Source organism: Drosophila gunungcola, chromosome 3R, assembly GCF_025200985.1.
Source record: "Drosophila gunungcola strain Sukarami chromosome 3R, Dgunungcola_SK_2, whole genome shotgun sequence".
Lineage (NCBI taxonomy): Eukaryota > Metazoa > Arthropoda > Insecta > Diptera > Drosophilidae > Drosophila > Drosophila gunungcola.
In genome coordinates, this window is record NC_069139.1 from 17,710,195 (window position 1) to 17,725,628 (window position 15,434).

At 38.5% G+C, this 15,434-nt stretch overlaps 3 protein-coding genes across 4 annotated transcripts in view; 2 read left to right on the forward strand and 1 right to left on the reverse strand.

The window, feature by feature from the left end:
• The window catches only part of LOC128252111 (uncharacterized), a 53,980-nt gene extending 42,933 nt beyond the window's left edge, over window positions 1–11,047 (reverse strand). Inside the window, exons 1-2 of one of the 2 annotated variants that reach the window (XR_008267280.1) lie at window positions 10,770–11,047; window positions 10,358–10,706 (exon numbers count right to left, since the gene is read on the reverse strand). Coding sequence is in view for 1 of the 2 variants with exons in the window: in XM_052979578.1 (XP_052835538.1) it covers window positions 10,428–10,706; window positions 10,770–10,928 (438 nt within the window). In the remaining variant the exon portion in view is untranslated. Of the gene's footprint in view, window positions 1–10,194; window positions 10,707–10,769 lie in introns of those variants that run through there. The other variant, XM_052979578.1, reaches the window with a different exon arrangement.
• LOC128252099 (lactosylceramide 4-alpha-galactosyltransferase) lies at window positions 91–2,050 on the forward strand. The gene has a single exon (XM_052979563.1). The coding sequence runs from the start codon at window positions 103–105 to the stop codon at window positions 1,312–1,314; it is 1,212 nt and encodes a 403-aa protein (XP_052835523.1). The 5' UTR covers window positions 91–102; the 3' UTR covers window positions 1,315–2,050.
• Window positions 11,048–11,402: 355 nt separating the features above from the next.
• On the forward strand, window positions 11,403–14,162 carry LOC128266226 (alpha-taxilin). The gene is made up of 4 exons (XM_053002580.1): window positions 11,403–11,574; window positions 11,681–12,081; window positions 12,181–12,327; window positions 12,982–14,162. The coding sequence occupies exons 1-4, from the start codon at window positions 11,503–11,505 to the stop codon at window positions 13,907–13,909; spliced, it is 1,548 nt and encodes a 515-aa protein (XP_052858540.1). The 5' UTR covers window positions 11,403–11,502; the 3' UTR covers window positions 13,910–14,162.
• The last annotated feature ends 1,272 nt before the right edge of the window (window positions 14,163–15,434 follow it).

A 15,434-nucleotide genomic window follows, 5' to 3' on the forward strand; every position in this document is an offset into this window, starting at 1 on the left:
TATTATGCGAATATAATCACAATTTTGTTGTGCCAGGTGGAACAAATTCAGCTTTAAGCGAACCGCAACTACGTGCTGGGAGTGCAGTCGAAAATTCTCGCAATGAAAGTGTCAAGAACGCTAACCGTTGTAGGTTCCCTAGTTATTATACTTGGCCTTATATTAACATACAACTGGATGACAAATCGTAGGCCTTCCCAAGCCATAGCCAAAAAACATATAAGCCCGAAACATCAGCCGAAGAAAGCACATCCTCTTCCAAAAAAACCAATTCAAAAAAAAGCAAACAAACCCAAAAAAACAGTGAAGCATCAAAAGGTGAAAAAGCAACACAAGCCGCTGGCCCATAAACCCAAATTTAAAACGAAAAAGGGGGATAAGGTTCCTGCAATTCCCCTGCTGGATATTCTTAAGGCAAAAAATCAGCCGAGACGTGGGCAAAGTATATTCTTTCATGAAACCACTAATTTCCGGAGGGACGAGAAGGTCCGATTGGTCCAATTGACGGCCCGCGAGGCATGTGCCATTGAGTCGGCCGCCCTTTATAACCCACGCTTCACTGTATTTGTGCTCTTCGCAGGTGCCACTCATCGCCTACCAAGTGGTGATCCGCTGATCAAGGCTTTAAGTCAATATAGGAACATAAGACTGAGGCATCTGAATGTGGGGCGGTTTGCAGCCGGCACTCCCATTGAAAAGTGGCTGAAAAATGGAAAACTGTTCAAATCAAAATATCTATTTCCGCATGTCTCCGATCTTCTGCGCTACGTTACCCTATACAAATATGGTGGTTTGTACCTGGATCTCGATGTGGTGGTTCAGCAAAGCCTGGAGGAGATGCCACCGAATTTCACGGGGGCTGAGAGTAATAAATCCTTGGCCTGCGGCGTCATGAAAATGTCCTCCACCGGTTTGGGCCATAAGATTGCCAGCTTGTGCCTGCGGGATCTGCAGGCCAACTACGATGCCAATAAATGGGGCAGCAATGGGCCCGGGGTCATAACCAGAGTGGCTAAAAAGCTGTGCAACACCGATACAGTCACGACAATGATCAATAACCCAAAACGCTGCAAGGGCTTTAAGGTTTTCGACCCAAAAGCCTTTTATACCATTCCCTGGCTGCAATGGAAGGATTTCTTTCAACCCAATAGACTAAATTTAACCATGAAAAGAATTTCCAAGTCTCCGGTCATTCATGTTTGGAACAAGTTCTCACGCGGCTGGAAACTAAAAACGAAGGACATTTGTGCCTACACCAAATTGGCCAAAACACACTGCCCAAAGTCATTTGGGGCAGCGGGAACCTATTTCTAGATCAACTTTGTTTAGTTCTTAGTTTTTTTTGGTAAAAAATTAGTTCGTTAGAAAAAAATATATTTATAAATATTAATGAAGTTTACATGAACACGTTGTACTAAATCTACATAAGAAACCCCACTAATTTAACATTCATACAATTTTAGAGAGACATAAATATTACCTTTTATAGATAAATCATTTTTTGATGTTTTTAAAAATGATTTATTTACATAGCAACCAATTCAAAGAACTACTAACCAAAAAAAATGTATATGTTGATACTGAAACTTTGTTTTGTTTATAAACAAAGAACAGATAACACCTTCTGATATTAATTTAAGGTAATTTCACGAAACATTTAAAGAATAAGCAAACCAAAAGCATAAGTAATTATCCTAAATATCTGACAGCTTATTAAAAATACAATACATTCAAATAAAAATTAAACCAAGTGTACAGACAGACAAAGTTTCCGACCAAGCCTGCTTAAAATGTAATAAAACGAATTATAAAATGATTTCAGAAACAAACTAATTGTCCCTTGAAATATTCATGATAAATTCCGAGAACCATTGAAATTTATAACCGTATCTTCGTTGTCGTGGCGCAATGAACAACTAATTAATTGTTACCGAATAAAGTAGAAGTAAATAGCCAAAAGCAATTTTAGCCTGGGCATTATTAACATTTTTGAGGATATCTCCTGGCGCTTTCAAGTTTTGAATAAATATTTTCGCAACAATAAATATGAGTCAGATAGTATTTATGCAAAACGCAATTTCTCAATTTATTTATACCTCATATTTATATTCAAAATATTCAGGGGCCAGTGAAAAGTGGATTTGGCAAACAGGAGTGGCAGGAACTAATGCCCGAATTTATTGTGACTTTTGGCACTGCCAGCAACAGCTGCTCCACATTACGGGTGACACCCAAAAACTCGAATCTACCCAACTAAAATAGAGAAAAAAATAACAGAGCTCACACATGTGACTCCTGCTCAGTTTTATCTGCTGCGCTGCACGCGGCACATTTGCATATTTCGTGCACAGGAGGAGCAGAGTTTTTATTTTTATTGCATTTTTATTAATGCGAAAAAAGTAATTTCAAGCATTTGCAACTGCAGCGGACCCTTGGAGACACAGTCAGCCAAAAAAAATATAAAAAATTTGGCGTGTAGGAATTTGCGAATATTTCATAGAACGAAATTCATTTATAACCCCTTGAACACATCAGGTTGGACTTTAAAGTGTGAATATTTAAGATTGCTAAAATTAAAGTTGTATCTGTATTGTTTTTTCTTTTTGTTGCATTACACAATTTCTGATTAGCTCGTTTAGAAAATTTAATTTGATTTTTGTTTCTATGTCTTATATTAATGTCCCAGGAAATGTCACGTTTGCAGTAACAATTACTAATGCAATCAAAGCACTTGATTAGATTTTGCCTTTTTAGTCTCGGTCTGCCGGTTTCACTCTTAACTTTTAGCTTATGCCATGTCCACAGGGTCAACATGAAATTCGGCTTTGTTACTTTCATTTGCATTTGTCACGCTCGTTAGTCTTTCGGAATTCCCATTGGGAAATACGTAGTTTCTGATATCCAATGACAGTCACGTGACCGGAATTTCGCCCTGGGCCAAACAAAAACTAACGCCGAGCGAAGTTCAAGTAATGCTTACTAAGCTGAAAAGTTCTGCTCTCGTCCTAGTGCAGGCATATAAATGTGTTTTTTTTAACAAGCGACAACATCAGAGAATCACACTCCTTCAGCTCATAAATAAATATAAAAATTATTGTAATAGTTTTCAGCTTTTGGTTTTACTTGGCAGCGAGCAACGTATAAATGCCCAAGAAAAGCTCTCTGACTGAAATCCGTTGGCTTTATTTAAGCACTGGTAAATAGGATGAAAAGTCCGAGAATTTCTTGGTTACAATGCAACGGGCTGAATGAAGGAATCTGTGGCAAGAAATGATTCGAAGTGGAATGAGAACGAGGGTAATAAAGAAAGAATCATTTTTAAATAAAATAGAAAATTCCTTAAAACACCCAACTCGGCAGAAAAGTTCAAGTAAATCAGGTCAGGAAAAATAACTTATGAATTGACAATAGGCTACTCGATTTGATCAATATTTTTTGGTTAAGTGTTTATTGGAATCTTAAGCGAAAGATGTAATGCAATTGAGAAGCTCAATCTTAAAATCTTTAATCATTTGTTATATGACTAATTTGAATTGGACAAATAAATAAATACTTAATTTTTTTATTGCTAAGAGCAAATATGTATTTTTTTTTGTCTTTTCTCCAAAAAAAAGTATTTAAAAAATTCAACAAGAATTTAATTCAGTAAGTTTCAAACTACACACCTGGAATAACCATTGCATTTTAAACCAGTTATTGCCCGCCTTGTTCTCTAATTTATCGTGGCTAAAAACCATCTGTGTTTTATATCACGGAACTAGAAAGGTTGAAAAATCAAGCGACACCATTTTAACTTACACAAATTTATTTTAAAATTCTAAATACTTCTTTTAAGAATCATATAAATACCAGAAAATTAAACTGAACTTTAGTTCGTAGCTTTAGCTAAGAACTAAATTATATTTCGTGTTTAAGCTAAGAAAATTGTATTCCAGTCAATTTCAAAATTCGTTTTATTTCAAACTCGCACCTGTATCTTGTGCAATGGCACACACAATCTACAATTTAAACAAAACTCCCGAACGACTTGATTAAATTTCAATTGCACAACGAATTGAATGGTGTGGCACACTGAAATTTTGCGAATGAGCGCGTCGGAATGCAGTACGTATTTGCATTATGATTATTATTGTGGCAGTGGCCACACTCGCAACAATAGCAGAATAAGAAAGCGGGAGCGGAAAAATAAAAAGCCAAATATTTTCGTGGCTGCCACAAGGAAGTGGCCAAAAGCGCACTTTTCATAATCTCTTTCATTTTTTGGTCGGCAGCGGGAAACATGCAGCCAGCCAGCTGAAAATTCAAATGAATAGCAAATTGCGGCACACGCTTATGCGCGCAATGCCACAAAGGCTTTTTTAAAATTTCCCATCCCCTCCAGATCTGGGAAAACGCCAGTCGACTAACCCCATCCGGTCTTGACTGCGGAAACAGCTGTTTCCTTTGCACAGACACAGACACAACTCCTGACCCAATCTCCCGAATCCGAGAAGATGCGGCGAAATTATTATTACACTTTATGCCAATTCAGCGAGTTTTCCATGTGCCTTTCTGAGATTCTACCACGGAGTTCGAGGTGGAAAACTTCAGCTTGCCTAGCTTAATTAAAATGAGCTCATATATTTAAAATTCGACACTGAGTATGCCACGAAAATTAAGTTTTAAAATCTTTATGATTTACCTTCGCGGTTGTTAGTTTTTTTGTCGGCACAGTAAGTTTGTGTTCTGCCAATAATTAAATCTTTCTGGAAATACTTTAATAAAATTAGGTTATGATAAAAAAGCTAACTTAATTAATTAAGGAAATACATTGCCTTGTACTTTTTGGATTAATTAATTAATTATTTCAAATTAAGCTTTCAGCATTGCATTATTTTTATTTTATAAAATAATTAAAATAAATAGGTAGTTGTGTTTTAGGAAAATAATATGTCCAAATTAATACTGTATTTTGTCTTAAAATTATAAAATTATCTACAATAAGATGTTTTGGATTAAATATGGGCACTGAGAGGTGTAAGCAAAACTAAGGAACAGGAAGGCCATGAAATGTTCGTTCAGAGGAAAATAAATGAGCTCTGACCATAGAACTTAAAGTTTTGACGGATGCGACGCAAAAGCCCCTTCCGCTAATTTTGTATGCAGCCCACACAAATCTTGTCATTATTAAAGACTCCGAACTCAACCTCGAACTGGACTTTGCGGCCGAACTGGTGTCTGCTTTTTGCTCGTTTGATTTGCTCCATTAATTTTGAGCGGAGTTCTGGCCCGGCAAAAAGTTCTGTGACAGCAAAAGTGGGATCTTGTAAGGGCCGTTGATTTGTGTGGCGCTTTTCTGGGTGATTAAGTCATTCATCAGGCGGCGGCGACGGTCTAAGAGGCCATTTTCTTAACGCGGTTTTCTAATGAAGCGTCATGCCGAATAATTAGAGGTTGCGTCCTGCCCTTGGCTTATCTAGTCGCCAATATTTCCACTCACTTTTTTCAATTAAAAAGTTTTGCCTTTGTCATGGTTACGCAATAAATTTACAGACTTCGCCGGGCCATGAGGCGTATGCGTAATAAGCATTCAATGATTGGGCACATAGAGCGGATCTAAGCCCATTTAATTAGTATTAATAATGATTCTGAACCAAGGACCAAGCTGTTGCCGTGCAACCTGCTACAAAACGGGAGGGGTGGGATTGAACAGACGGGAAAAGAGATTAATACTTAACAAAATTAAAGCAACATAAGTAAAAGTTTTGAATAATTGACTGAATTTAATAAATCTTTTCACTTTTATTTATAATCTAAAGATTTTTTCCGTACGTTATGTCTAATTTTAAAAACATATATCGCAAACTCAAATGTAGAATTTTTTATATTTAATTGTTGATTATTGCTTTAACCCTAAATTATGAAAAAAAAATTTTTGCACGTGATAATTAAACTATGTAAGACACTATTAACCATTTTAAATTTCTAAAATAAATTACCCAAACGAAAAAAATGAATTTTGAATTTTAAGTTTTGAATTTTAGAACTAAATAAGCTTAACTTTACTGAGAAGTTTATTGTTTATATTGACAAGCAAGTTTAAAAAATGTATGTACTTTTTCTGAGTGGACCATTGGGTGGGGGTAGCAAGGCATCTGTGAAGGTCAACGCTAAGTAGTTTAGTTCTGCCATTGGCATGCTCAGCAGTGCAAATGCCTTGATAAACGTTGCAAGCGAACCCTGGCTATAATTTTATAGCTCACAGCATATTTATTTCGCAGGAACTGAACACAATGAGGGCGAAGGCTTCTTTGTTGACTTTCCCCCATTTTATTTCATTCATTGTTTTACTTGGCATGGCTCCCAGCTTCGTTGTAAACAAATTTGCTTATTTATTTGTTAAACTTGATACCCGTCCAGAGGGGGAGTAAAAGTTGAAATACTATCGACTCAACAGAAGTTTAAAGTGCCCCAAATTAAGGCTATAGTTAATTAAGATTGCAGTTGAATGAAAGCCAAATGATAGGATCAAGTAATTAGAAGTGAAACAATTAAATAATCAATTTAATTCTAAACAGGAACTTTGTGGTTAAATAGTTTTAATATATGAATAACACGAATTTTAATTACAATAAAAGTCATTAAAATGTGCAGTCAATAATAAAAATAAAAATTAAAGTGCCAACTTATGAAGGTAGGCCTTTTAAAACCATGTTTTATTAGTTCTGCTAAGCATTTGTCCAAAATTAGTCAAAACTTGACAAAAACCCTCTAGCATAATCCCTATCAAACAACCTTCTTGTCGTTCTTCCATGAACTGAAGTAATTCGGGCCGAACAGCCTTGTGCAAGCTCACATATCTCAGCACTTTACGGGAAAGGATGATATCACGTACCAAATAGTTGCACTTAGAGGGGAGTACAAGGCAAAGTGGGCGTTTCGCTATTTTACACCTATGCAGGTGGGATGTATTAATTTCCAAGCTGCTTGTTGATACTCTTGCAGCACTTTGTGTTGACATTCTTTGGAAATTTGTTGTCTTGTTTGTCCCAGTTTTTTCTCTGTCACATCTCCGCTGTTCGTCCTGTTTTCATTATTAATACGCCGACTGTCTTTTGTTTGCCGCCCCGCATTTCTAGCAACTTTCCACTCTAGAAATTTGAGCCAAGTCGCTTCGCTTTGTATTCGTGTTAGTGACAGAAATTATTCTTGTTGACACATAAAAATTGTTTAACCCTTTTTTTCGTGGCATGAAAAATGACAGGAAATGATAAAATGTTTTCGTACGTGTGAGTGTGAGTGTGAGTGAAGCATTTGGCCAAAACATTTCCCTGACATTGATGTATTTGGGTCAGATGCTGTGAGTATATTTTGTCTTTCAAGGGAAAACCCAGAAAAATGCTCAATATATATATATATACACACATTCCGGCTCATTAACAGCGCTGAAATTTGCATAGCTAATTGCTTTTTAATTGTTGTGTTTGGAATATTCAATTGCAGCCGAAAGATATATAAATATATATATATATTTTTTAGGGCTTAGTTCATTTCTTAATCTGGGCACGTTTTATGGCAGAAGTGTCTTCATTTTGTTTTCATTTTCTGGTGGGCTGTGCCCCATTAGGCAAATAGAGTTTGCAGCTTGGCTAATGAAGCATAGTTTTGAGATTCGCCACGCCCCCACCCAGCCCACTCAGACAGACTTCAATTAGCCTGCCAGCAATGGCCGAATTTTTTTTCACCCTCTGTTTTGTTTTTCAAGCACTTTCATTTTTTTTTTTTTGGTTGCCTTTTGCGGTCATTAAAACTAATGGCAGCTGGCTTTAAAAATCCCACACTTGCCCTCAGGCCGAATGGACCGACCAACCGGATATATCATTTGACCAACAAGCCAAACAAACTCACACACAAGCTCACAAACAAAATAATACAAAAAGAAACAAAATAAAATAAAAAAAAGGGGGCCAGTGGTCCCAAAGTTTTGTTTGGTTGGCATGCGGTCACAAAAGAGCAGTAAATTAAAATTTACTCGACATGAAATTGAAGCGGCACAGCGATGCTCCTTGCCACCCTTTTCCAATTTCAATTTTCCCCCATTTTTGCTGTGCAAATTCATTAATTTTTGACGCTCCTGCCTGGATCCGTTCAATCTGATTGCAAATGCAGTTGCTTCTGAAATATCCGAGCAAAAGTGTTAATAAATATTTATATATTTGCGGAATATATACAGGTGTAAACATTTTACTCAACATTTAATTTCTGATGAAAGTGGGAGTTTAATTTATTTCCTGATGATATGTAGAGCTAATTCATTGCAATATTATTGTAGCGATTATTCCCGAGAGGATAATAAATATTTTTTGACAGCAGTTTATGGAATTTTATATATTGTGCCACATACAAGTTTATTTTTAAAATATCAGCAGAAATCATTTTCTATTGTCAACATTAAGATAAATTATGTTCAACAATGTTAGTGCCACAACAAAGTAAGCATAGCAACAATAAAATACACGTACAACCTTAAAAAATTAAAAATTTATTTGTACGTGCGAGTTACTTTTTTAATGGTTTTAAAATCAACGTTACTTTCTGGGTATAGTTGCTTAAAAATAGTAATTTATGACACTCCCACTGATCATAGCTCATTCAATATTCGTTGAGTTCTTCTTGAAATTCCCAACGATCGTTTGCAGCTGGAGTACACTTGGTCCACTGCACTTTATTGGCTTCCGTCTCCGGTTTGTTTTTCCGTAGATTTGGCCTGCGGCAACTGCCCGAAGGACCATGTAGTTTACGTGGTCAAAGTTCTACGTTCCCGGCCAACTGCCATGCAAAGCAGATTTTTGCCAAAAAATAGCAGACCGTTGGCCACTTTGCAATCGGCACGCGTGCACAGATTAAACGGGGGAAAAAAAAGAGAAGAATATCCTGCGGCAACGGTCAAACAAACAATTTTAAAGAGGTCCAATCAATTATCAACTTGAGTCCACTCTACTTTTACCACAATTTCCCGTTAAGCGACCATTTCCGCAGCGATTATTCAATGTCAACTAAAAAGTTGCAAAAACGTTCGAAAAACCAGCAAAAGCAATTAAAAGCAGCTGCTGCCCGGTCACGCCCTATTTCCGCCCCGCCCCCCTCAAAAAGTTCATGTTTATTTTATGTGGCAAAATATGTTTTCTTTTCGGGAGAAATATTTATGTTAGCTCTGCTGCAGTTTATTTGTCAAGCCGGACATGCAGATGTCGGGGGATTAGATGGATTTATCGCACTGTGACAAATATACGGTGTAAATCATTTGGCCAGCTACTTTTTTAGGCATCTATGACGATACGTGTTGAATTTTCACGCAAGAAAAGGTGCATTAAATATGCGAGTGTGTGCAAAAAACGTTGAGCATTATTGGCTTTGTCATCTAAATGGTACATTTTACAACCATTTCAGAAAGTGAAGCCACAGAAATACATAGCTAATCAATTAGGAAATTAATATATCTTGTATTTATCGAAAAAAAAATACAAACAGATATTAAAGTTGCTTTTGCGGTGTAAAATATTTAATTAAACCATCACTTTCACATCAACCCAGTTATTAAACACACTAAAGTCAATTAAAAATACACTTTCCTGCTTCAACTAATTTCATGCTGCATTCGGAGTAATGTATCCCGCGTTTGTTTTATTTTTTATCTATTTTAGCTGTGCTATGCTGTCAAATACAAAAATGAACTCACTGCATTTTACCAGGGGCATGAATTAATTGGCTCCAACTTATCCACTGCTCGATAATGATGAATTAGCAAAACTCCTGACCCGCAGTCCCCGTCTTTAGTTCAGAGGCTACAACGTTAGTAGCAAATTAAATTTTCCCCATTTCGCAGCCGAACTGCAGCTACACACACAGCATGTTGATGTTAATTGAATTGTTGTTTTGTTTGGCCCCAGATATTGCCGTCAAACATGTACCATGTACTAGTTATTGATTTCCCCCCGGTTGCGAAGTATAATGGCAATCAACTCGAAATGGAAGAAAGCCATGGAAAACAGGAGTGCAAACGCTCAGGCCACATTTTAATCAACTTTGCTCATGTTGCGGGTATCACTTTGCTCGAAATTAAATAAACCTTAAGATAACAAGACCAGGCAATAACTAAATACTTAAAAGAGTATTTAAGGTTATTCATGATAAAGTAAAAGAAGAGCAGTCGTCTATTAAGTCAACGTTTCGATACTTTAATCTTGATGAGTTCAGTTTTCCATACTTCAAATATAATAGAGGTAGTTCCTCTACAAGTTACAGAATATCATTATTATTTGATAAAAAAAATGAATAGATGATCTCACAAAGCTTTAAATGAAACAAAGAAACTCACATGCAGTTGCCAAAGATATGTAAGCTTTACATAATGAGAGGCTCAGCGACTGATGTGAAACTTGTAGGATCTATTGATGGGAGGAATCCGAATCCTTGGATGATGAACTTGAGGACTGGGCTAGAAATTCCAGTTGCGAGGAGTCTTCTGCTGGGCATTCAGTGCTTTCCGCCAGGGAAATTTCGGTGGCGGACAAACTTGTGTCCTCCACATCGCCCACATATTCCTCCACATCGCTTTCGCTGTCGTAGAGCTGATCATCGCCATCCAAATCGATGATGACGCGTCGCAAATAGCGCAGTTCTTCGTGGGCACGAGACACTTTTCGCTCCAAGGCCTTCATTTGGGCCTGTAAATGTTATTAACATATTTGGTTTTCTTTATATTTTAATAAAAAGTTACAATTTCTAACCTGTGGAATCAGAGGACAGCCCAGTAAATGTAAAATATACATAAGAGGATCCGCTGGCATGGGATCGGTTTCCACCATTTGCTTGAGTATCTCCAGTAACCTTGGAAAAATGCCCTTCTCCGTCAGATAGGCAATCGATTCTTCTTCTTTTTCCGACATGTTGCGTAATATTAAACGCGCAGTTAACGACAAACTAGCGAAAAATTAGCAATGATAATGCAGAATTTCGCAATAAAAAAAAACTTTTGTATCGCGCCAATAACTGTAAAACCAGGGCTGATGCGGCATTTCACAACTGCGCCACCTGGCGGTAGATTTTGGAACTAATGGGAAAGGGCTAACAGCGTGCTGTTAAGTCACTAAAGTGTGCTGTTAGGCGCAAGCTTTTTTTTTCAACTACTCATGGCGCACAAAAGTACTTTAGTACTGCATTTCATGTTCATTTTTTTTAACAGCATTGAATGACTTGTGTTTTTCCATCACAAAATGTTAAAATACTGCGGTTCCTTACAGAAATGTTAGAATTGTCTCCGCTAACTGCGGAGTGTGTCTCCACTATTGACCAATAATTGTTAAAGATGGCAAAATATCGAAAATGCCCGGCTAAGCATCGATATTGCCGATGTTTTAAAAACATCGATGGCATCGATAAGAGAATCGAACGGAACACAACAAATATAGTCAAAATTCGAAAGGAGAAAGAATAGTTAAATATAGCACCGATCTGAATAAAATGGAGAAGCTAAGCAAGGCGAAAAAGGTGGCGCGCGAGGAGAAGCAGCGCGACCAGAAGTTGGAGGAGCTGGTAATATCGAGGGGCCAAAAGCCCAGCGCCATTTCCCTGACACTTTCAGAACCCATGGAAACGGGATAAATTGTGGAGTTATTACTAAGTTGGAAATTTGTTGCAGGTAATGAAGTCCCTGGATGAATGCCCCTCCACCGAGGAAAAGGTGAAGTTACTGCTGCAACGCCATGTGGACAGTGAAAAGAACGTGAGCCGGCTGACATCGGAACTTCGCGTCCTGCAACGTCACATGGAGTCGCAGCAAAGGGAGAAGGAGCAGGTGCAGAGGGATCTCAACAAGAGTGTCCTGATGAGGGACAAGCTGCAGGAGGTTTGCCGCGAACAGCAGCGCATCATTAAGTCCGTGAAAAACGAAAGCCTGCTGCAAATCAAAGTCGAGGAGGAGCGCCGCAAGGAAAGCCAAATGAAGTTCCAAAACTCACTGAACGACGTGCAGAAGTCTCTGGCTAAAAACAACGAGGAGAACATCAAGCTGCGCGATTACAACATCGAGATGACCAAGAAGTAAGCATCGCCGCCCCACAGAGCGGTTCTAAATATAGCCACTGCACACTCACGTTCTCTGTATTCCCATTTTCCCTAACCATCTGGCCTGCGTTTTAGGTTAAAACTGCTGGCCGAGCAATATCAGACGCGGGAACAGCACCTGGAGAAGCTCAACGAGCAGGTGCAGCTGGAGGCCCAGTTGCACCAGGCCAAATTGCAGAAATGCCAAGTGGAGGCCGCCATGGAGAAGGAGATACTCGGCAAGTATGTGAAGAAATCGGCTTCTGAAACGCGAGATAGACGCACCTTAGTTGGTCAGACTTTAGCGAACGAGTTTTAATTCAAGAAACTCACTGCGAGTGAGAAACTCACTACCGGTTTTCAGTGGGCAAAGACTATTTGTCCTTTTAAGTAATCTTTAATCCTGCAGAACTAGTTTTCATTCAAGAAACCCACTACAATTGCAGACTTTTGTTGGGGTTAGCAAATTAATATGTGTTTTGGAAAACATATGTTATTACTCAAACTTAACTGGGCTCAATTGTGCGGGTCTAGACTCAAGAGATGTAATAAATTTTATGTTAGAATATACAATAGTATTCCGTTAACAATTTTTCATTTAAGAATCTCACGACCTTCAGAGTATTTACTTGGATTTTAATAAGATTCGATTAAAAAAGCTTATCAGTAAGCAAGCCCCACGCTTGATAAATTAATTAATTTGTTTTGTAACTCTTAATTACGTGTTTGCAGTAGTATTTACTTTCCTTTTTTTTATTAATTGGTTAGAACTTTTTACTTATTGCAACAAATTATAATAGATAATGGCAACGTTTTGTAGCTATTAATGTTTGATGACAACGTCCTTAGCCCAATTACAAAAAATAGCAACACACCTAAATTGTGTACCTTTTTCAGGGAAAACAAAATTGGATTAGAGAAGTTGTTGCAAGCGCAACGTGCCATTAAGGATCTCACCGACCGGGAGCACCAGCTAAAGGAGCAGCTGAACATCTATACCGCAAAGTACGATGACTTCCAGCAGTCGCTGCAGAAGTCTAACGAGGTATTCGGCAGCTACAAGGTGGAGCTGGAAAAGATGTCGAAACACACGAAGAAGATTGAGAAGGAGGCGCTCGGCTGGCGTCAGAAATACGAGAAGGCCAATGCCATGGTGATCGATCTGGCCACCGAGAAGAACCTACAGGCGCAGCACTCGGATCGCCTGCAAAAGCAGATACAGCAATTGCAGAAGTTACTGCGTGCTCTTCAGCTGGAGCGGACCACGTTGCACAAGTGCCTGCGGGACAACGAGATCGAAATTCCCGCCTTGCCGCAATTGCCGCCAGAACCGGAGCCAGTCAATGTGAAACCCGTCAGCGCGGATAATGTTAAAATGGAGATGATGACACGCAATTGCGCAGAACTGAAGCAGACACTGGCGAATCTGCAAAGCCAAATGAAGTTGCTAACGGCCAGCGAATCCAAGACGGCAATCGAGGAGAAGAACAAGGCCGAGGAGCAGAGGCAGGCGAACAACGCCAAGAAGAATATTCGCAAGAAGGAGAAGAAGTCCAAGGCAAAGGCTGCTGCAGCAGCGGCGGCAGCTGCAGCAGCGTCCACACCGGATGAGGAAATCGACGGGGACCAAGAATTAGCTGACAAGGATTCCAATGCCGAACTGCAGGCAGCGGGCGATGCCTCGAATGTCAAAAACACCCAGGAGCAGACGATTCAGACTATGACAGAGTCCCAGGAGATCGTGGGTGATGGTGACTCTGCATCCGCCAAACAGCCAATGAACATCTCCGAAGTGCCTGCCCTAATCGATGCCAATGCAGACTAAACTGTCAACTCTCCGTCAGTACTCTACTCTCATCCAAATCACGGACGGCGTCGTTGCCTTCCCTTGAAAGCATTTCGTGTCATTCATGTCTCAACCGAAAATCGTCATCAATTACAAACCAACATGGTCAGAATTTTGTACTAGTTATTTATTGTACTTTGTATATTGTATTTATTTAAAGGAATGTCCACGGTGATCATGTGTTACTGTTCAACAACAAATTGAGTAAAACGTGTTTCATGCAAACAAATAATTTTTGGTTTTTATTGGAAGTCAATTGATGCAGAAAATGTTGATGGTTTTCAAAAATTAAAAATGAGTCCCTTATTGCAAAATATCTTATTGTAAGCATATATTTCATCTCAGTGTCGCGTTATTTTGCTCACAAGGAAATCTAATGAGTCAGCGTTTTAAAAAGAAAAGTTAGTTAATATAAAGAGCTTTAGCCTGATTAATTTTATTGATAATTTGATTTTCTGAAAGACTAAAACAAATATAGAACCTACTTCACGACTTCCAAATTGGCATTTAAAAATATAAGTTAAATATTAGAAAACATGGACTTAAGCATTAAACTTTAAATTCAATAACGCAATCAAGTCTTTAATGGAAGGATAAATAATGTTGTGTTGCTACACAACAAACGTCAGAACGCAACTCTCCTACTAACCTGTAGTCTCAAAGAAAATTAATTCAACAACATTTTTTTTTAAAGGTGTTTATTATTATCAATCTGGTCCCTTAAATTGCACCAGTTTTCGAAGAAAGCTGAATGTGAAGCCACAATAGCGCACAAGCTTGATGGCCATGGATTGCTTTCGTCATTCTTGTCGCCGCCACGAAGTCTGGTGTTGCATGCAACACATTGCAATGCCAACAGGCGGATAGGTGGGAGGACATGGCTGCTTTTGAGGGATGGGTGGCGAGCGCTTGTGGTTCGTGGCCAGGGTCATTTTAATTGCGCCTTAATTATTTTCAACACGCAGCTGTCATTTTTGCCGGGCCTCAGATTTCCGCCATAAAATATTCAATACGCATGCAACGTGGCGTATGCGTAACGTCAACCGTTGGCAGCGGTCACTCAGTGCGGGTTAGGGTGTTGAAATACAGTTAAGCCAGTTAAGCCACTAAAATAATTATACAAATTAATTTAAATTGCATAAAGAGCAGCATATGAAAGAAGGGGCAATTATGCGTGTTATCAAGGTCTCAACGTTTTTTTACCCTTTGTCACAGTAACCACCTTTGATACAGGAATGCGTTTAAAGGTTATTACAAAATTTAATTAAAAATGTACATTATTGTTTATAGGCATAAGGAATACTATTCATTTGGAGCCTGTTCCGCCTGATTGCCCATCAAGCGGTATTAAAACTGTCGTCTACACAACCCAAAAGTGTCACACTTGTGCATATTTCACACCCTCGCACTCACCAAAATGTGTGCACATTTCGCAGGCAATGAGCTTTTGAACATTTAATGAGTTAATACGCTAAATTTGAAAGCCGCGCAAGCGTGCGCCAAG